Source organism: Hetaerina americana, unplaced genomic scaffold, assembly GCF_022747635.1.
Source record: "Hetaerina americana unplaced genomic scaffold, ioHetAmer1.1.p SCAF_3, whole genome shotgun sequence".
Lineage (NCBI taxonomy): Eukaryota > Metazoa > Arthropoda > Insecta > Odonata > Calopterygidae > Hetaerina > Hetaerina americana.
This window is the reverse complement of record NW_027286874.1, coordinates 69,631,514-69,653,727: the sequence shown is the minus strand read 5'-3', so window position 1 is coordinate 69,653,727 and position 22,214 is coordinate 69,631,514. Positions and strand designations below refer to the sequence as shown.

The window sequence follows — 22,214 nt, the reverse complement described above, 5'->3', positions numbered from 1 at the left end:
ATTCCAATCACACACACTAAATCATACATAATTTCTTATTTTGATGTTTGATTTCATTTAGCCTATGAATGATAATCTGGCTATCCAAATAAAATTCCAAAGGGATCAAATAAATTACATGATTTTTAGTGCAAAATGTATTGGTATAAAATAAAATGTTGATTAATGGATGAAGAAAACAAGTATTTATCTATTAATCTTGATTAATTTACACTTGATAGTATTAACCTACATTAGCATTAATGGAAGAAGCAAGAAATTGTTTTTCATCTGGGATAAAAAAACGTGTACCAACTGAATTTCCATTTGGGTATTTCTTTCCTTAAATAGCAATGTTAAGTGAGCAATTTTATACTTCTGGAATGATTTCAAAGCTTGTTATAGAATTAGTTTTTTGCAATTTCAATTTGAAGCTCTATCAAATGTGTTTGCCCTCTTTTTATTGGTAGCATTATAAATGCTAAGAATTTTCAAAATGTGTACTTTATAAATAACAGCTTAAAGAGTAACAATTGTTGGGTTCAGATGTGGATTTGTGGATGATTTATGGATCAACTCCCAGGGGATATCAACTTCTTCACTGTTTTTCCTTGAAAATTAGAACCACTTCAAGCAGATAATTTTCCTTTATTGGGCATGTTTTATGTTACAGCTTGTAAAGCACAAAGCCAAGATATTCACGAATATGAATATTTATTTATGAGTATTTAAGACATGTATAATAGAAGGGAAACTACGAAAAAACTCATTGCACTTTAGATTCCAAAAAACAAAACTGTAATTTTCAATTTTTCCACAATCTCCAAACAAATTCAACCAGCTGCATGGCAAGACAAAAATCCTTGATATGCATTTATAAATTTCATTCAGGGTATGCTTTTGTGCAAAATCCCACTTCCTTTGTATTTCCTTTGCATTAAAACATACAGCACAAACCAACACACTGTTTTTTTCCAGTATATTATTTTATTTTTCATGTCCTCAATACTTGGAATCATAAAATCTTGGTATACAACTAACTATGACTAAAATGATGATGGTAAAAACAAGCTGGAGTGGTCAAACATACTATAAACAACATATCTCATGCAGCTCGAGTTTTTTTAAAAATCTTATACATAGCTGCCTCCAACCTTGTGTTTTCTCTCTGGGCACCACCTTTAATGCTGACAAATTTTACATCAAAATTTGCACCTCCAAACAGAACACACATCATAGGTCAGAGAACGCCTCACCTAACATATATAGTATCAATTTACTCCTTTTCCACCCTCACATGTTTTTTTCTTGTTAAATTCATTTCTTTTAAAAGTGATAATAATAGTCCTTGGTGCCTAGAGAACACCACCCCACCTTCTCTTCCCTCCCGACATGTACAAGGTCAAATGACACCACATCTTCCACTCCAGCTCTGGCAGTGTGTGCAGGCAGGAAGGTGGGAAGGGAAAAAGAAAGTAAATTGGGACAAGGGAGGTGGAGGGATGGGATGAGGGTGGGTGGGGGGCATTTCCACGATGATGAATTACACATGAGAGAGATGACAAAGAGAGAGAGGAAAAGCATTTAATCATTCAAGGTCTCTTCGAAGGAGACTGGAGAAATGGAAAAAGAATTTGATTTTTCCTTCATTCGAATTTTTGCATGTACATTTTTTTCAATTTTTTTCGAATGGAATAATTATTTTTCCTCCAAGGATCAAGGGGAAAAGTGAAGCATGTGCAGGGTGGGGAAAAGAGCCATGGTCAGGTTGGCTACCAGTCCCCACACACACCATTTTAAAACGTGCACTAAAAATCTTCCTGGCCCGCATCCACACATACATATGTCACCATTCCCCATCCCCCCCCCCCATCAACACCACTGCAGAGCTCACTTCCATCCATCAGATAAAAGAGTTTTTTTATCCATATACACATACATATATGCATATACTTTATTCATATTTATATATATATATTTTCAGGATTGGTACAGACAGACCCGTCTCTTTTCTGGGTTCCCTCCACAATTTCTCTTTTAATTTTAGATATTTATTTCCATTCGATCTTCCTGCTTGCATATACTCCCATGAAGCCATAACCTCTCCCCAATTCCTATACCCTCCCATTCATTCTGGTTAAACGACCACCCCCCCCCCCCTCTCCCACACTCCCATACACTGGCAGAGAAAAAAAGTCCAGGTTGAGCATCTTTTTTTCCTTATGGCTTGCACTTAACGATACAGGTGGCTTTCTAATAGATTTCATTGTACATATGAACAATTACAATACTTTCATACATGACACACCACTCAACCATATGAAATGTTAACATTCATCAAATACTGTATATTAACACAAATTGAATAGTATAAAGGCAATTACAATAATAACATGGTTGAGTGTTCATTCTAAAAAAAAAACAAATTTAAAAAATGTGTGAAATTTTTCTTTCTCTCCCGCTCGGTCGTTGCTACAAATATGTATGCCGTATAAATTTGTTCTCTCTTTTGCTTTGGTAATGAGCAGCACCCAAAGCTTTTACAAAAAAATCATTTTTTTTTCCTTAAAGGGGAGACGAAATATAGCACTACTTTCAAAACGAGACACCTGTCCCGCACTCTCTCCTCTAGTAACTATTCTCAGGGTAATATACTATAAAATCCCTTCCAATCTCCCCCTCACTCAAAAAGACTTGCTGGCCTAATAATAATAATAATAATATAATAAAAATGCAACGAGTCTTCCCAAGCGACCAAATTCACCTGCATCCTCTGTAGCCATTCACTTCACTTCACGAGATCCCTTTATACAATTTCCTAATTCTGGCCATCTCCCTAGATTAAGTTCATTGCATTATATAAACAGACTTTTTTTAAAAACACAATTCTTTGGGTCACATTTTCTTTTTTGAGCCACATGGAAAAATCACATGAACAGCTAGAAAAAACTTCACTAAACCTTTTCTTTATACTTGACACACCCTCTTCACACCCACCAAGGGCTAAAAGACCTATGGTTTTATCTACACGATTGTATAAAATATACTCAATAACATTAAGAAGGCATAGTGGAATGAACATCGGGAATAATTAGCTCCATTTAAAAACACATCTTGCAGTTTAAATCTGATTTTTAAAAAAATTGGAAAAATCTTCAAGCCTACCACAACAAACTAAGACTGCATTAAAATTGTTTTTTTCTTCCGTTTCTTTACAGTTTATCATATACATTTTTTTTTCAAAAAGCTACACAAACTGCTTCCAATATATTCTTACAAATGTTATATAAAAGAGGGGACGACTTACTGCATCACAATGTGAAACCTAAAAATGATTTATGCAGTGAATAGAGAGAACCTTGTTGCCGAAAATTGGGTAATGTAAATTTTTTAACGGTTTTTTTGTTTTCAGGATGACCACTTTTTTGGAGGGGACAGAAATCTAGTGAGTAAAGCAGCAGCACATCACACAACACACATGCACACACAATCAGACATCGAGTGAGGAGAGAGAGGATGGGTAGGTCGACACATTCATTGATGTACTCTTCACACCTCTTCGCCATTCGAGTTGACAAGATCTCAACAATTTCACTTTGTTTCCTTCTCTTCCTTTTGCTTGTTCTCCTCTACGTCTTTCTCAACATCTTTCTCATTTTCTCCCTGTGAGTAATAAGAAAACACATCCATAAAATATTGTGGCACTTGTCCGTGAAATGTAATGTCTATTTCAAATATCCTTGTGACCAAATGCTTGTCTTAGATGCTTTCAGAACCACCAAAACATCTTGAGAGGGGAGGACGAGTACTTCCAAAGAAGGAGAGAGACACGACTCAAAATGGATGTTGTGGAATTAATACCTAACAAGATCATTGATCACCTGGGGTGATTGTCTTGCTATGCACTCCTTTCAGAAAGTAAGAATCTCTGGCAAAAATGGGCTGAAGAAACATTACGTAAGCACAACTGAGATTCAGGAGCGAGTTTACATTTTCCCAGTCTGCCCACAACTTTCTAACCACTTAACTCAATACTGACTGGTTACTTCTCTCCCTTCTCCTAGAGTCACAAAAATGTTTGAGATAGACTACATGAATGGAGTATACACAAGTCAATGTACTATTCAAATATTTTTTTAACACAGGCCATTAAAATTCACTGAGTAAATACATAAAAACTATTTAATCCTAGTTCATGAAAACACTAAGATAATGATTTCCACTCTGATGGAAATTAAAACAGAGAGGCATTATAGTACAGCATTTGAAATGTTCTCACTGGTGTACCAAAATGCATTGCCCCTTAGCATTATATCTATTAGGACTGTTCAAAAAAAGTGTGATCATACATTTTCATTTGCACAATTTATTGTTAACAAACTGATTTTATGAAAAAGAAAAAGCTTATAGTTACTGTTTATTGAATACATATATATTATATATTCATTATATAGTTATCCTAGAATTTTCCCACAAAAGAAATTATAAATATTCTTTTTCTTATATTTGAGATAAATAAATGGCTGGAGGCTCTTGAATAATCATGCATTCATTTCAAACCAACAACCCTTCAATATTTGGCAAATATCATTTAAAAGGAAATACATAGAAACAACCTAATGAATATTACAAACAACTCTTACTGGATGATCCAGTTAGGGACCAACCTAACTCTATACATGTGCATAACTACACACCTTCTCTTTCTCCTTCTCAATCTCCTTCTCTGTTTCCTTATCTCCTTCCTTTTCATCCTTCTTCTCCTCTTCCTTTCCTTTGCCATCAGTGGGCTTCTCCTCTGGCTCAGGCTTGGGCAGATGGCTGTTCAAGTCCAAAGTTTTGCACATGTCTTCCCAGTCAGGGTAGCACCTAGGATAGAAATAGATTGTTAGCGCACATTCACAATAAAACCTTTACTGAGGGTTACCAGTAGCTGCCATTAAAATCTGTATAATGTCAGAATAATATTGGCTAAAATTGAAATTATTTTTCAGCCATGGCAACTGAGTCATTGTTTTCATATATCTGACTTAACTAGGCATGAACTATTTGCCGGTAAAAACTACCGACACTATAGGGAGGAAAGACATGAATACATTTGGGGCTTGAAAATGAACACACATTGCTGGCCCTCTCCAAAGTAGCCATGGTATAATATAAGAGCCTTCCCTATTCCTTCAGGATGGATAATGGATTTTTCCTTCTTCTGGTAATGAAAAGTCAAAAAGCAACAAAATAAAAGATCCACCTTGGCATAGGTTCTGATATAGGTAAGAAAAGCTCATCACAGAAAAACCCAGAAAAAAAACAGTTCCCCTCCCTATGACAGCATAAGAAAATCATAATAATGATACTCTTGGGGAATCCCATTTGCTGAGGACCATGGTGGTCATCAGGACTGGTACACTTGAAGCAGATTATGTTTTCTCAGTCCCAACCGTAACGAGGATTCAATGACTGATTGACACTTTTTCTGATCCGTAAAAATATCTTTCGGTATGTTTGCCTGAAAAAATCTGTTTTCTATATTTGTACCAACTTAATACATAGGGATGGTAATTGCACTGAAGCTAATGAAAACTTGTTTCATATAATGACTTATAGTCAGTTTTTTAGCCCTGTTTTGACAATGTTTTCATGAAAAATATTGATAATAATTGAATGCGAAACATTTTCTAGGGAATTAGGACCCAAGGAAGTTACAGTTATTTACAATGAGGTAATCAAATAAGCGGGAAACGTTAGAAATAGCTGGGATAGTCTGGGAAATGTCCTCTCCTGCCAATCCAAAGACTGCTGCCCCAAACCCTCCCTTGCATGTGAGTGTTTTTACTTTCTTACTTCAACATATAGTATGAGATACTCATTTCAAGATACTATTGTCACATATAAAAGGCCATTTCACAGCTAACTTGAAAATGAATCGAGTGACTTTATATATTAAGCACAAACACATTCTCCTTTTACAGTTGATATTGTATTTGGTACATACAATCAAAGAGGAATTACAGTGCTTTTTCCTACTCCACACCTTACCATAATTCAATCATTTATTAAAGCTTATATTTTGTATAAAACTTGAGCCTGGAAGAGCATAAATAATCTGTATTCCATGGCTTGGCATACAAAGTAGATGGTACGTATTTCTACATACGATCAAATTCTCAAAATGCTTGCACTAAACTGAACTATTGCTTTTGCATATTGATATTTAGTGCAAGACTTGTAATGCCATTGAGTAATAAACATTTTTCCTTCCTGCATTCAATATACGATAGCTTCATGACTACAAGTAAAACTATCATGCATCTTATCAGATGTCTATTGTGATTGTGTACAAAGGTTATATATATATACCTAGAACTAGGTAGATATTTTAACCAAGAGAAAAATTATTTATTAAGCTAGATCAAGGTTGTGGGAAATCAATGCCTAAGACTGAATGCATAATTAGTTAGGTGGATGTATATTAAAACAAGTCCATTGGGGTAGCATTTATTTACTTTAAGGAATTAATGAAAGATTTTATGTAGCAGCTGTTACATTTTCCAGGGCTCAAGGAATGTGTTCTTTGGGGTCCAGTCCTCCACTTCCCCTTACAAGGCAACCCAAAATGATTTTTGACTCACCTCTCCTTCATTCTGTTTACAAGCCCAACCAAGTTTGCACAGTTATCCTGCATGAAATCTCTGAGGGCAAACTCGACCTCCTTGTCAAAGAAGTAGATCTGAGCCAGGTTAGCAAAAGCAACAATATCCAGCTGGAAATGAAAAAAAATATTTTAATGATTGAAACTCTTACATAAAAATCAAATTCATATTTTCCTAAAACTTAGAAGTTTCTATTTTTTTTAAATAGAAATTTTTGTTGGTCATAAATTAAAATTTAAAGTTTATTCTGTACTTCAATACATGTGATAATTTTAGAAACAGTAGATAAGCACTCTTTATCACTGATAGTCCATGAAAATCATGCAGATGTGAGCCCACATTATTTATTTATATTGGCCATTAATCTCACAAAAACATAGGTGGTAAATTTATTTCTTAATGCATGTGGTTCCAGCAAAGGGGAAATTTTAAATGAAGTTGCAGGAAAATAAAGTCACATAATTACCAGAGTAGGTTCATCTCCGAAAAAGAATGGCTTGTCAGCCAGGACATCAGAAAGAACTTTGAGGTCCCTCTTGCCCATGTCAATTATTTCCTCAGGCTTGTGCACACCAATGCCTTGCGCTTTTACCTTCTTGGCACCCTAAAAAATGTGAAACAGAAATTATTACACAGAAATATTCAGCACTGGGTCAAATATGACAAGCCCAATAGAGGTGTTTAGAATTGAAAAATTATTCTCCTGGGTACGTACCTTGCGGCTAAAGGCAAACTTGAAGATAAAGTTCAGGATGACCTGAGGAATCTTGGTGCCATATCCATGCTGGAGGTTAAGCTTGTAGCCCTTGAGGACACTGTCTGTGTTCTTAGATCTCCACCAGAGGACAACCCTTGATAAGATAATGGAAAAAGTATTATAATATGTATAAAAGTTTTCTGAAATGCATAAAAATTTTGGTAGTTATATTATTGGATTGGCCAAAGTCATTTCTACTACGTGTATAACATTCATGAGATGATGGAATTTTCACATGCCATTTCCTTAAGTGATTTTTGGGATGTAAGTGCCTTTCCTCATTGAGAGATTGTGGATCATTGCCAGTAGCTGTGGTGACCATGGCATTAAAGAGAGAGTATGTTTCTGGTCGAAAATTATTCTTTCTAAAAAGTTAATCCAAAATCCAAAAACAGGTAACAAGATGATTTAGCTCAAGTTTCACAAACAATTGCCTGCAAAATTAAGTCACATTCCTTTGCATATGATATTGCAATGAAAAAATTGTCGTCATTGTCAATGCCAAACCCATTCATAGATCTATCCAAGCGGAGTGTCTGCAGTTTTACCCTTAGATAATATTTTTCTATTCCAACGCTATCATCTGAAGCTAAAACAATAATTAGAGATCCGGCAAGGGTGGAATCCTGGAGGGTGAATTGGAAATTGTGAATGGTTTCTCCTAAAGAGTTCCCTTTAACATAATATGCTTAAAAAGTGTGAATGAATTGGGTGTATTTGCTAAAAAAAATAAATCAGTCTTCTAAATGAATATATTACTTCCGAGAACTGTCTTACAGCATACAGGACCAACCTGTCCCACAGGATGCCCTCTATTTTCTTCAGTTGTGACACACTTGCTCCACTTACTTGTATTTCAGTATTCCTTCCTTGACATCTGTTTGAATTCTCAACTTCTTCCTCCTCCGCTTACCTCCTCTGGACCCCCTATACATTTATTCCTTGTCCTGGTGTAAGGTTTAATCAAAGCATGCTTCTCTTCCTATCATTCTGATCTGTCCCCAAAACAATGCCCTTACTTATCCAATCAATTTCAACTACTCAACCAGCTGCTCAGCCACCTTTCAAAGTACTACTCATACCTCAGTTCCTATTTTATGATTGCTCATGCCTCATATTCATGCACCACAACACTCCATACAAAATTCTTGGCAGCTATTTCAAGGCTAAATTAGAACTGTTCCAGTTGTCATCAATCCTTTAGCTTAATAAAAAGATTTGATTTCAGTAATGATGCTCTTGTTTGTACAGCTTTCACTTCAAGTCATTGAGTTTCACTAATCATTAACATTCTTTTTCATTACAGCTTCTTCCCTTATAGTGATACAAAAACAATGCTTTCTTCCTTTCCAATTCTCAATGACTTTATCTCGATTATGTTTATCCGCATACTAACTTCTTTCTAACTCATTTCGTCTTTCCCAGTCAATAGTTAATTGTTCAACTCTATTTACTCCATTTGGTTTTCTGCTTTCTTACCATTTTCTGTGATTGCTTTCTCTCCACCAAAAGATCTATTGCCTTTTCTAGAGCATTGACTTTGCCTTTTTGATTAAATACTGAAGGGTATTAATGACAGAATGTGAAGAAACTGTTGCAAAACAAAGCAAGTACACTTATTCCACTAAAAAAACTGACTTTGGATCCAATATCCCATCTACCAGTCTGCATTCAGCATCAAAATACATTTGACCAAAATAATGCCAATTTACTTCCGTAATTATCTTTTCCTCCATTAGAAAGAGTTATCTTTCTACTAATTTACATGCATAATGAAGTCCATGAACTCCAAATGTTAAAATATTTTGAGAATTAATGCAAAATAACACAGTAGGCAAAACCTAATTTAAAGGTTAAAAAAATTTGAGATAAACTCTGCTCAAAATCCCCATTTTTAATCCTTGAAGCTTTTTATGATGGCTAAATGTCAATTACAATAAACTACAATTAATGTTACTTTAATTGGTATACTATAAATAGGATTATGTATGATTAAACAGAAGGAAAAATGGTGTCATTAGACTCTACATGGGCATACGTATCAAGCAATACAATGGCAACATAAAATATTAGCCTTGTAGGTCAGCTTGTTTCCAAAATGGGCCTTATATTTTACTGCTCCAACTTATTAACTCATCCTCTCATTAAGCAAAAACTAATAGCATCAAAAATTTATGAAGGCTGAGAAGGAATTCTCTATATTTCAGTTACATTAGCTTTGTGATTAACAACAGTTGCATTTCTGGATTATAACATATTCAACTTTAATCTCCCTGCCCTTATTCCCATCAATTACAGTGGTTAAATGGTCACCCCAACGTATCAGCGTGTTCTCATTATGGGAAGGTTCACTTTTTAATAAGGGCACATAATGCCTTAAAAATCGCACATACTTGATTTTCATCCTCTACAGCACTTATGGGCAAGTCATGCTGAAGCTTTTGCTTAGACTTATCAAACATCATTAGTTTCATACACATTAGTTTTAATTGCCGAAAGATACATAGTTTGAATGAGGGATAGGATTTTCAGATACTGAATGTTTTTACTTTATTCAAGGAAAGCTATGTTTATTGGGTTTTCCGCATTTCTTAATATCCGTGAACTCATATTTCACTTGCACTCCCAGGATGATGGAGGCAGCCAACAAACAAGTATGCTATCAAACTCACATGACAAGGCTGTTCTCAATCATGGAGATGAGAGCATGAGAGATGCTCTTCTGGTAGTTGTCCAATCCTGCATCAAGGTCCTTGGTGAACCTCTGAGCCAGCTCCTTCACAATGATGCTGCTGTCGGCGACCTCTTCGCCATTCAGCTCAATGAAGGGCAACTGCCCCTTCTTGGACCGAAGTTTCATCTTGTGGTCCACATTCTGCAATAGAAAGAGAATTTGAAGGGAAATTAATTTCATTATTCATACACTTTTGGCAATCTACTACAGAAAACAACATGCTCAATTAGATTGTAGCCTCAAATGAACCACCAGAATAACATTGGGCTCATGACAGAGTTAAAATTACAGGAGGCAAAAGGAAACAGATACCGCGTTGTCTTCACATTGTGCATTGCACAAATGAAAATATATGGATCACGCATGAAACTCATGAGCCTGTTCAATTGTAATTGTAAAGTTTCCAAAATTTCTAAAGAAAGAAACATCAAATTTCCCTAACATTGTTTAAGTACGAGAATCGTCAATCGTTATACATACATCGTTCCTCCCCAGAGTTAACTTATTTTATTTCTTTCCTTCCCTGCAGAGTTGAAAAAAGGCTAATTTGACCAAATTACTTCGACAAGGAATTGTACTTGTGATACGAAACGTCACCAGCTTTTGAACGAAAGACATCGTTAAAATGTTTTGGTAATGCGAATAATCATGGTATGTGAAAGTATTGCCACTTTTTAAACACAATACCTTCAGATTAGCTTTGCAGAAACACTAGAAATATTTCTGGCCAATGCAGGTTTGAATACCACCGATAACTTATTATATTCAGAGTTCATGGTTTTGTTTGAGCTACATTCAAGGCGATGAATGACATCAGTTACTGATGGTACTAGAAGTGTACAGATGGTACATGTGTATACAAATGTGCAAATTGTGGCCACCAAAAAGTGCCCTACATCATGCGCGCAATTACTCTCTGCAAAGACAGTGGACAAGAGGGCTCAAATCAATAGCATGCGGACATCACAAGGACACAATCATTCATTTTAACGACCTCTTGTGATTCCTCGCAGGCGTACTATGCGAATTCGAGGAATACAAAAAATAAAAGAAAGGAAATAAAACGGAAAAAAAAGGATCCGTCGAGACGCTTTTAAAATTCCGCTAAGCTCTCTCAAAACCGTAGGATATAAATGTGGGAATATCACCGTCTCTTAACATCCCTCCTTGAATTTTTTTTGCAAGTTGGACCGGAGGAGAGGGCGAAAGAGGAGGAACCGAGACCGAAACGAATAGCGAGAGGTTACCGGCTGCCTGCCGCGCGAGGAGCGCCATGGAGCCATAGCGGCGAAGGGACGAACGTCCGGGCCGCCGGTAAGTAACCATGGCAACAGGACTCGTCTGGCGAGGGTGGAAGAGGGGTGGCGGGGTGCGGGAAAGGGAACCAGGGGAGGGAGGGGGGTAGACGGGGAAGGGGCTTGTCAGGCAGAGCGTGCGGTGGAAAGCCGGGGGAGCGAGCGACTGGAAGAAGAAAAGAAGCTCTTGGAAGCATCTCCTCGGCGTGTCCATCGAGTTAGGGGCGGGGGAAGATGAAGTTGGTGCGGGCGGGGGAGGGTGATAATATGCAGAACAGATGGGTGAGGGGACGAAGGGAGCGGGGGACTTTGAGGGAGGCTGGAAAGGGCGAGCAGGGAGACGGCCTTTTTTCCGAGGTGGGGGAGAGGCCGGGCGGCGACCAGTGAGGGAGTCGTGGGGGTGTGTGTTGTCGGCGTGGCGGGGCCGCTGCACTGGGAGAAGCGAGACGCCGACGACTCGGGGGCGGCTCGGAGCGAGCGGAGGTAAGCCGTGGCCGGGCCGGGGATGGAACCGGGGGGGGGGAGGTGGCGCGGGGAGGGGGAGGAGGAGAAACATCGTAAGGGGGAGGGGGAGAGGAGGGAATGGCGAAAGGGGCGGAGGGAAGGATCGAACGGGGGCCAGAAAGGAGGAGGGCGGCTGGAAAGAGAAACGAAGGAGGGGGAGGATGGGGAGAGATTCAAAGTGAGGAACGGGCAGGGACGACTACACCCGGCAAAGCACCAAGCACCCCGCTACCACTATTGATCCAATGCAGCAGACGCCGATGGAGGGGGATGGGGCAGGGGGAGGATGTGGCGGCAGGGAGTGGGGAGGAGGGGAGCTTGCGGGTGGGGATGGGTGACGTGGAGGGGAAAGGGGAAGGGAGAGAGGGCGGGGGACAGACGGCACGCGGGAAAGGGGGTGGGGCAAACGGAGGAATCGAAGAGGGACGGGAAGAGCGTTTGGTCGGGTCGGGCAAGGCGGGGAGAGGACGGGCGTGTGTCGGTCCGTGTGGAGTGGACCATCCACGGAAGGGGAGGGTGGGACGAAGGGGCGTGGGAGACTCTCTCCCTCCACCACCCCATCCTCCGGAAAGAAGAGGCCTTCGCCCACCAACGAGGCGCCACCCTTGCCCCTCTCCCTTCCCACACTCGCGGAGGAGAGATAAGGGGGAGGTGGTGTATCGGCGCGGGATTGGGCGGGGGTAGAATCCGCCGGTGAGATTAGAATGGGGGGAGGGGAGGGGTCTACTGCCTCCACGCGGCCAGCCAACGACCGGACGAGTTAAATGGGGGGTGAATCGGTAGTTTTTTTACCATGGCGAGTGGGATCGAGAGGAATTATGGGAGGGCGTCGGTAGGATTTTATACGGGGGATGAGAGTTTGGGGGATGGATGGGGAGGTCGGTGGGCGAGGCAAATGGGACAAGTGGGGTACGTGAAATCGTTGTCGCGGTGTTCAAGGGAGGAGGGGACGGCCAGTGGAGGGTGGATAGCGATGAAATAAAAAGAGATCAACCCGGAAAGAGGGGACGATTCGAATCATGGATCCGCTCGATTACTCCATGAATCCGTGGTGAAGAGGTGAAGCTAGAGATAATGGTGCACATAAATGTATCATCATGTCGCGTTTCGGCTCGGACGAATTTTGCACGCCTTCTCTTCTCCCGCCGGTGAGACAACATCTCCGGGGGCATGCCCCCCTGACACCCCCAGCTTCCCTCCCCCCCCCCTTATGAGTGAGCTCATTCCTCCGGGAGAGGAGGAAAATTCGGCCGCCCACGCTCCCTCCACGCACGACGACTTGTTTCCACCTACCAGACGGCCCGGGACAGATGGGCGGGGTTCGGGGGAAGGAGGTCGGGAGCACGGGGGAGGGAGAAAGGAAGGCGGCGCAGGCATCCATCCCGCGCAGACGGAAGGAAATGACGAGTCGACTCGACGAAACGAATGGAATAGTGAAACCCACCGAATGTTTGTCCCTCCGACATCATTCGCCAGGGAAGGAAACGCATCGAGCCAAGAAAATTGTGGGTACGAAAAAGCAAATACGGTAGGCAAATATAATGAATGAAACATATGGCCAATGGCTCTTTTACCAGGCAGCCTCCGAAAACCTCGTACGTATAATTTACGGCACGCTCCAAACTAAAGCTGGTCTCGTAGGGCATTAGGAAGTTTCATAACATTTTCACCGCAGTTTCGTAAAAATTTCCCAATGTAAATACGTAGACTAAATTGCTAAGGGACTTGTGAAGTCTAGTCCCTATGTATCAACAACGACAGGCTCGTCAGGGAAAATCGTAGCACACGAAATGAACGTGGGCCGACTAAGTTGATCAATGCTTTTGTTTCTTCCCTCCTTCGACTCCTTCCTCGCGGAAGGGAGACGACAAAATGGCGGATCACATAGGGGGCGGGCACGTGCCGGACGCGGCAGGGGATATACGAGGGATATACCACGTATAATGCGAGGGCCCCCGCGGCGCGTGCCGTCGCCGAGCGTCGTGCTCTGCCGCCTCCCTGGCGATCACAGGGATGGGAGGGAGACATCGCTCAACCCTCCACCATCCCACCCACCTCCCGCACCCTCCGCCCATCCAAGAAAAAACCACCCCCTCCGTAGAGACGTGAACACTTCCGCCTCCCCTTTCCAAACCGTGCACTGGTACAGCCGATATAGCCGAAACACCATTTCCGCACCACATTCGGGCGGTGTAAGTTGTAAGCGGCCGCTCTAACAGCACCAATTGTAATGCCCCACGTCGAGCGGAAGGGGTTTTAATCGATTTCTTACGGAAAGAAACATCCGAATGCGAGCACGAGGAAGGCCAGTTGGGACAAATATTATAAGTTTATGTCATGTGCTGTTTTTGAAAGGTAAGCCGTTGATTAATCTGATCAAGGCTCGGTGAAAACACTACGACAATATAAACTAGTTTGATTATTGCTTCTGCGAAGTGCTTGATCAGATACATAGTCCGATGTTGGTTGGGGATACGATAACATCCCTTCCTTGTATAAGCAAACGGCTTTGAGCACGATTTGTTGGTACTAGAGCTAAATTTAACTCTTCTCTTTAAAAAAATAGTTCCATAACATATTTTCTTCCTCTTAATTAATTACTAGTCTCTTTGAGAAACCCCCACCATTTCTATCAAATTATTCAATCATCGTTCTGATCTAAGCAAGTGAATATACAATTATTTTCGTAAAAAACTTATCAATCTTGTAATCGCAAATTTTCATGCACATTAAATTGAAGCATATTATTAATTAATTGTGCGGTAATATTTACTCCCAATTCAGTTCCCTTGCTTTCACTAAAGTTGCATCCACAAGGGAAGTATTGCTCATTTCCTTCTCAATGACCCTTAAAAAATGCCGAGGAACGAGCGCTTTTTTCAGCCAATTTACGACGGGAACACCACTTCACATCTTACTGATGTAGCTGAATAATATCAGCCATCAACCACAGACGGCCAAGCGACTGCTCGGTAAATAACTTGAGAAAACACGCGCAGCCACACGCACTGGGGCGGAAAGCGAATGGTTCTTTGGAGGGTCCCAATTCCGCCCGGGCGGTCAACCAAAGTCTTTGGTCCTAAACCCTCTCACTCACAGCATCTCGGCATTGATAGAGACGATAGGGGCGGGTGGGAGAGAGGGGGAGGGAGAGCGAAGTCTCGCGTTAACGGTTTGTGTGTACTCGCAACGCTCCATCAGTTGACCCTCCCTCCTTCCCGCCCACTCCTCCCGCAATCATTCGGGGTGAGGGGGACACACTGCGGCTTGTATACAGAAAAGGAAGGGAGAGATGGGGGAGTGTGCGGTGAGAAAGGAGAAAAATATGTTCAGTATATATGTATACATATATATGTGTGTGTGTGGGGGGGGGGTGAGAGTTGGTGGGCGAGGGTGGGATAAAAAGGAGGAAACATCCCCCGATGTTTGGATTTCAATTTACGAATACTCAGTGTCGGGGTTTGAGGGACAAAAAACTTGTGCCGGATGGGAAAACACACCCGAGAGGGAAGGTGGAAGAGGACTGAAAGGTATGATGAGTGAGGCGGGGTAGCATAAGGAGGAGCGCCCGGAGGAGTGAGAAAAGGCGAAGATGGATGAGGACGGAGCGAGAAAAGGGGAGGAGGTCGAAGAGAGACCAAGAAGTGGCGAAGCCGAGAGAGCGGGGGAGTCGGTTGGCCCTCTCGATGGAACAGAGGGGAGCGGCACCACCGCCCAAAGGTCTACGCCGCACCCCGAGTCTCTCATTCCCGCTCGCGTGTAGAGGGAGTCGAAAAAAGATATAAAAAGTATACGTGGTGTGTGTGTGTGTGCATTTTTATATACACTACACGGCGTCTCTCCCACACTTAAACGTCCGCCCCCGCCCGAGAACTCTCCAGCGTCCCCGATTCACTCTCCTGCTCCCTCTCAAAACCACTCCCCACCCTCCTCAAGTGCCTCGTTATTAGTCTAATGCAATCACTTCCTGGTGGCTTCTGCAATGTAAACTATTAACACGCCCCGCCGTCTTCACTTCGATTTACCCATTCCTATTCTCAGTTGAGTGCGCTTCTGCCATGATGCCAAACCATCGAATTTCCTCCTCCCTGACATTTGCTGACTAAACACCGTGCTGCTACTGGAATTACTCACAACCTCTGCTAAATAGTTTTACCGCCATATTTGATGCGAGTACATTATATTTTTGGTAATTGGTGATAAAATAGAAATTAGCCAAAAAAAGAAAGCTTACGTGGAGACCACATGAGGTAAACACCGTCGAAGTCACTTGAGTAAACATTCGTCATCGACAGGAAGACGGGAAAGATTACTAAAACTTCAGTTGTAAATGCTATATTTTAATATTGCTTGCATACTGTTTTTGAAGCACATCTCTGCTTTAATACAAACATATTTAACAAAAGAAAAATGCATCACACGATTTGGTATCATGCTAGATATTCCCATATTTTATTTCAGATTATCACTACTGACGAGCAAAATTGTCCTCTGAATTACTTTAAAATAAGAAAGAGCGAGAGAGTAGGGCAGAGGGCAAGGTGACACACTGAAAAATGTTCCTCTCAACCTCTCAATTCACACCAGACTCCTCATAACACTCCTCTTCTGGTCTATTCCCCTTCCACCGAACCACTTCCCATTCTTTCCCAAACAAAGTTGATCCGAAATCCTGGCGGTATGGATGAGACTCTGAAAGACTCTCCTCGAGCCATCGAAGTTGTTGCATTTTAAGCCGATCCGCCTCATTCACTCCCCACCGCACCACCCCGAAAGTATTAGGTACACATGCAGACGCGAGACCCTTGCTCCAGCAGTGGAGGGTGGGTTGAAAAGATGACGGGTGGGAGAGAGGCGGGTGGGAGAGAGGCGGGTAGGTAGAGGGTGAGGCGGAAAGGAGGGAAGTAGAGTGGGGGTAGAATTTGTGGGAGGAGGGGATGTGAACTGGGATGGAGGGGTGGATGGAGGTTGTGCATGTGCAAATATTTGTAAAAGTCTGCGCGGGCGAGGCTGGCTGGCTGGCTGGCTCGCTGGCAGGCAGGCTGGCTGGCTGGCCGTAGTCATGGCAACCATCGATGTTCTTGAGAATTAATGCAAGCACAACGCCGGGTGGGAACGCGAGCGAAAAGAGAGGGAGGCAGATGGGAGTGGAAGGGAGGTGGGAGAGGGAGTGGAATGTGGAAAGAAAGAGCGAGAAAATGCAAGAGAGATATACACTTTAAACTCGAAGACACAACGGCCAAAACACTCCGGAATCAAATAGATTTTGCGCTTCCTGGTATCTATTAAGGTACCAATAGGATGAATACGCACCGTCTGAAGGAAAATTGCGCGTTCTGCATTGATATATGATTTCGATACCTATCTGTGGCTTAAAATTAGCGAGTGTGGCACAAAAATACCTGCGATCATACACCATGCATGTGTTTTAGAGAACGTCATTTTGACCGCCGAAATGTAAAAATATATACATATCCTTTACGTATACTTTTACTTTTCATATCCGTAAATATTTTATCTCGCCCATCACGACTGGACGAGCTGTTTTGCGCAAACTAGACTTTTAAATGATTCCAACTGCTATACGTACTAGGTTTTTTTTCCACCCGACACCCTTTCAAATTCACCCTTTAGGCTGTCCACGCGTTGCCTTAGTCTAAAGTGGTAAGCTCCTAATATTTACCAAATTTTAACCATATACGTTTTCGAATAACACACACAAACCAGACGCATAGCCACGAGCAAGAGGAAAAAGTTAACCCCACCACAGCGGTGACTCCAAAGGAAGGCCGCCGGCGAAGCAAACGAATCTTCAACATTTGCCTCTCTTATACCGAACACCGCGGAGGTTCGATATATGAGTAAAACTGATTCGGGATCTACATCTCTCGGGCCCATGACATTAGTCGACTCTCGTCTCCTCCGCGTTTCACGGGTGGATGCTTGATTTCGGCGTCCGCACGGGATGCAAACCGCGACCGAGGGAGGAATAAAACCGGCGTTCGGGAGGGGAGGAACTGGAGATGCTTCGAGGGTGAAGGGTTGACGAGGGGCGTCGGCGGGGGGGAGGAGAACCCTGTGTGCGCGCAAACAGAGTGGGGGGGAGAGAAAGAAAAAGACTTGTTAATGACGTGGCACTCCCCGCAAAGCGAGGAATAAAAGCGGGTGGGGGTTGTTTAAGGAGGCAGGCAGAAGAAGAGGTGGGTTGGGCGAGGGTGTGGGGAAGAGTTCTAAAGTGCTCGCTCGGTGGAGTGGGTGCGGCAGGAGGAGAGGGGGGAAGGGGGGAAGAGGTGTCGGGAGAGTAGCGGCGGAGGAAGTGGTGGCAGCGGGGAGAGGCAGATGCAGGGGTAAAGTACCTACATGAATGCACCCATACATATGTAGAGTAACGTACATACATATACTTGAGGTCGCCGACCCGGACGGTCCACATTTGATTTAAAGGGAAGGTTTCGTACGGAGCATGGGACGGGGCACACCAATCCGAGGTGTACTTGTTTTGTTTTATCTCGCAGAACTTGCCTTATCTACAAAGTCGACGCTTTTACTTAATATCCTACAATAGGATGCATCGACGCAAACATCATGCCGGGGAGACATCGATTGATAGAGCCTCACATTTTATAGAATTTTTCCCGCAAATCCCGTCGTTTAAGAATGCCAAATGAGCAACATCGAGACAATCAATGTTGTCGACGGCGTGCAAAATCAAGGAAGTGAGCACTTTTACCAGAAGAAAGCTGAAGAGTAAGTAGTCTGAAATCAGCGAATTTAATGCAGGGCAGTAGCGCCAATGGTTAGCGATATTAACCTTTTGGTTGCTCGCACTATATTCGATGAAGGCGACCGTACAGCACCGATTTTAAGGTCACCGGAGATTCCGGAGACGGGTGGAGACCGGTAACTTCAAGAGTACTGGTAAATAATCACTGGTAATTACATGGAATGTGAAACGCAAGTTAAATATAAAAGTGTGCGCCTTGTCAATGGGCACCAAGAGTAAAATAATTAATCTGAACATTCCTATGAGTGGTTAGGAATGATTAGATTAGATTGATCTGAAACGGATGCTGGAAATTAAAATATCAGCGTCTAGAATGAACATTTATTATATTAATATTTATTAACACTCATGCAACGCACTTTAAAACGCCGATTAAACATTTTCAGCGGAGGAATGACAACAATATGAACCCATTAACCTATGGCCGGCAAATTGAAATTTCTCTCGACAAATCTGCGCACGCAATTTGCTCGATTTTCCTAAATGCAAACAAAAAAAAACAACAAAAAGAATGATTTTATTGGCCACAATGCTGCTTTCTTCAACATCGCCCAATATACCGAAAGTTGAGCCCGAGAAAAAAGGATTTAAGGAATGGAGGTGTTTTTTCTCCGTGTAGACTCGGGCAGAAAATCGGCCTTTACGAAAAAGGATGAACAGACGAGGGGAATTCGCCGGTTTACCAAAGTAAGGAGAGACGAGAGAGAGAGGCGAGGTAGAAACGGACACCCCGCTGATGCTTGGAGACGAGATGGAACGAGGTGTCGGGGAGGGACGGTGGGGAGCGAGTGAGCATAATGGAAAGAAGAGGCGGCGAGGGGAGACTTAGGGCCGGAGATGGGTCGGAGGGGGATAAGAAATGGAGACGAATTGAACGAGAGAAAGACGAAGGAAAATGAGAAGGAGAGGAACTTCCCTTCCCCGGTCCCTTCCTCCCTCACCCCCGGCCCCTCTTTAAAGCTAAAGCGAAGGTTGAATAAATGAATACGATTTCACACTCGCGAATCTTTTGAAATGTTAAAAAAAAACACAGTCAACCGGAGACAAACAAGTTACGCAGCGTCGAAAATAAAAAGACGAGCGGGAATGAAAATGGGGCGGAGTTGGTACGAGAAGGTGGCGTGGGGGAGACGGAAGAGGAGAAATATGGGAAAAAAATGAGGGAACTACTACTCAGTTCGTCGCGCGTGCACTCAATTTCCCTCCTGACGAATTCCCTCCCGAGCTTTTACCCTTCCCTCCCCCGGCGGCCGTGAGCGGCAAAGAAGAAAAGGTGAGCGTTTCTGTATGTAGAGGCGCGCGAGCGGCGTCAGACGCCGGGCAGACTGAGGAGGAGAGGCGTCGGAAAAAGAGACGGAGAGAGGAAACGAAATCAAATGCGATCTCCGAATCTTTCTCCCCGGACCGATCCGATAAGGCAGCGGCCGGGCGGCGTTAGATCTCGAAGGCGAGGGGACGGGAATTGGCGCGCGCGGCAATGGGATGCCGACACGTCCCCCCACGGGCGTCTGGTGGCCGAAGTAGGAACTTTCCGAAAAGAGCCGGATACTTTTATGGCAACATACGCTGTGTGTAACAAGAGGTGTCTTGAGTCGATACCCTATGAGGCAATAAAAGAGAACGGCCTGTGATAATCTAGATGCGATTAATGCACGTTCCGGAAGTAAAGCTAAATTCCCAAACGGGATTCAGAATAGGAGGCTAAAGTTGGCAGCAGAGGGGAAGCCTTCAGATCGTCAAGGTCCCTTCGGTCATCAGTGCTCTCAAAACTAGAAATAAAAATTTCATTTTTCTCACAGTTGATTTTATTCACACCTGTTTTCTATTCCATTGGTTTGTTTAGCGTAGAATAAAAAGAAGATGAAAACCGATTAACTCAGTAGCGATAAGGTTTCCGCAATGAATGTCCGATTTAAAAAAATAGGACTTAAAATTCCAAATGAAATATTTCAATTCACTTTTAAGTGACAGACACCACAACTATCATTGTCAAGGGGCAATTTCAGCAAATTAAACATGTGAATTGGAATTTCGATAACAAATCCCTGATATAATCAATGAAGGGCGATAGATTATAATTGCTCAAATCTCGACGCAAATAAAGAACTCGGAAACTGGAGAGCATCGGCTATGAAAGAAGTTCATGGGGAGGAGTGAGACAGACATGCACCGGGACGTGACGGGAAACAATAATGGGATACGCAGAAAGCCGACGCATCACCCAAATGTTTAAACGTGATTTCGGCCAACTGGGTCGTATTTTTTTCAGCATGAATCAGGGGGGAGCACTACCTCCTCACGCTGCCACTACTACGCGGCCATGAAGTGTGCCCACAGATGAGACGAGGCCCAACCGAGGGCGGGAGAACGCATGGTGGGAGTGGAGGAGAGGGAAAAACGGAGGAGGGACAGCTGTTAGACAATGGCGGCGACCCCGGGTAGTGGGACGCACCAACCGATGATGGCGGGAAAAATTTTGCCAACCAGAACGAGATCGGGAGGGGTGAAGGAAGGTAGGGAGGGAGCCTTACACACACGCAACACCCGAGTTGTTTCGAACATCACCAACAACGACAGACAGATCGGTAGGTAGGTATCCCCGGACGAGAGGATCAGAGTGTGGGGAGAGAGATTTGAAAGGGGGTGGACTTAAATTTGGGAGTGCAGAAGGGGAAAGGGAGGCGGGGGAGGGGAGGAGCAGAAAAGCGTGCCAACAGCTGCCGCCTTGTTCAAAACTGAACGAACGCACGCACGCACAATTTCCATCCCACTCCCTCTCTCTCCGTGCGACACATCCCACCGTCGAACGTAGCAGTATCTACTACCCCTCCCCACTTATCCCCTCCTCGCCCCCAGGGGCTTTTTTCCATGCACCGCCGTCCCACGCGCATGAAATGTGTGAGGGCAGCTGCACCGTTCACTCGCACACACGAGTAGTGTCCCCCGAAACGTGCGAATCGGAAGGGTGGGAGAGGGAGAGTCTGCGGAGGGCCCCGTGCTGGGGAGCGGCGCGGGCAACGGGGTCGTCCTTCCTCTTTGTGTGACACACCACCGCCATCGTCGCCGCGCATGGGCTGCCGACTATGTCGGAAATCATTTTCGGTAGTTGGGCGAACGAAGAATCCCAGAGGGGGGCCTCTTCGAGGAGGGGAGAATTATTACGCATCGATCGGGTATTGAGGGAAGTAACATGCATCGGAAAATAGGACGGGACGAAAAATTAAATCTGGTGGTTCCGACCATATTTTTCCATGGCTTCCGGCGCATTTTGTGTGGGTATATTTCTGGGACACAATAGTAGTTAGGTAACTGTTTTGACGAGACATAAAACATCAAGCCTTCCGTTTTGTAAATGAATGAAGACTAACCTTACAATTTCCACCGAACTTTTTATATTTTTGACGACCATGGTTTCATTTCAATGCAACATCATCAGGTCACGAAACCAGGGTCGCGAAAAATAAAAAGTCCAGTGGAAATTCCAAAGTTAGTCTTCATTCATTTACTAAGA

At 43.1% G+C, this 22,214-nt stretch overlaps 1 protein-coding gene across 1 annotated transcript in view; it reads right to left on the bottom strand.

Moving 5' to 3' along the window:
• Nucleotides 1-611: 611 nt before the first annotated feature.
• The window catches only part of fax (failed axon connections), a 355,181-nt gene continuing 333,578 nt past the window's right edge, over nt 612-22,214 (bottom strand). The window contains exons 2-7 of the mRNA XM_071588808.1: nt 10,059-10,261; nt 7,345-7,480; nt 7,096-7,233; nt 6,609-6,739; nt 4,677-4,848; nt 612-3,642 (exon numbers count right to left, since the gene is read on the bottom strand). Of these exons, the coding sequence (XP_071444909.1) occupies nt 3,571-3,642; nt 4,677-4,848; nt 6,609-6,739; nt 7,096-7,233; nt 7,345-7,480; nt 10,059-10,261 (852 nt within the window). The 3' untranslated portion in view covers nt 612-3,570. The remainder of the gene's footprint in view (nt 3,643-4,676; nt 4,849-6,608; nt 6,740-7,095; nt 7,234-7,344; nt 7,481-10,058; nt 10,262-22,214) is intronic.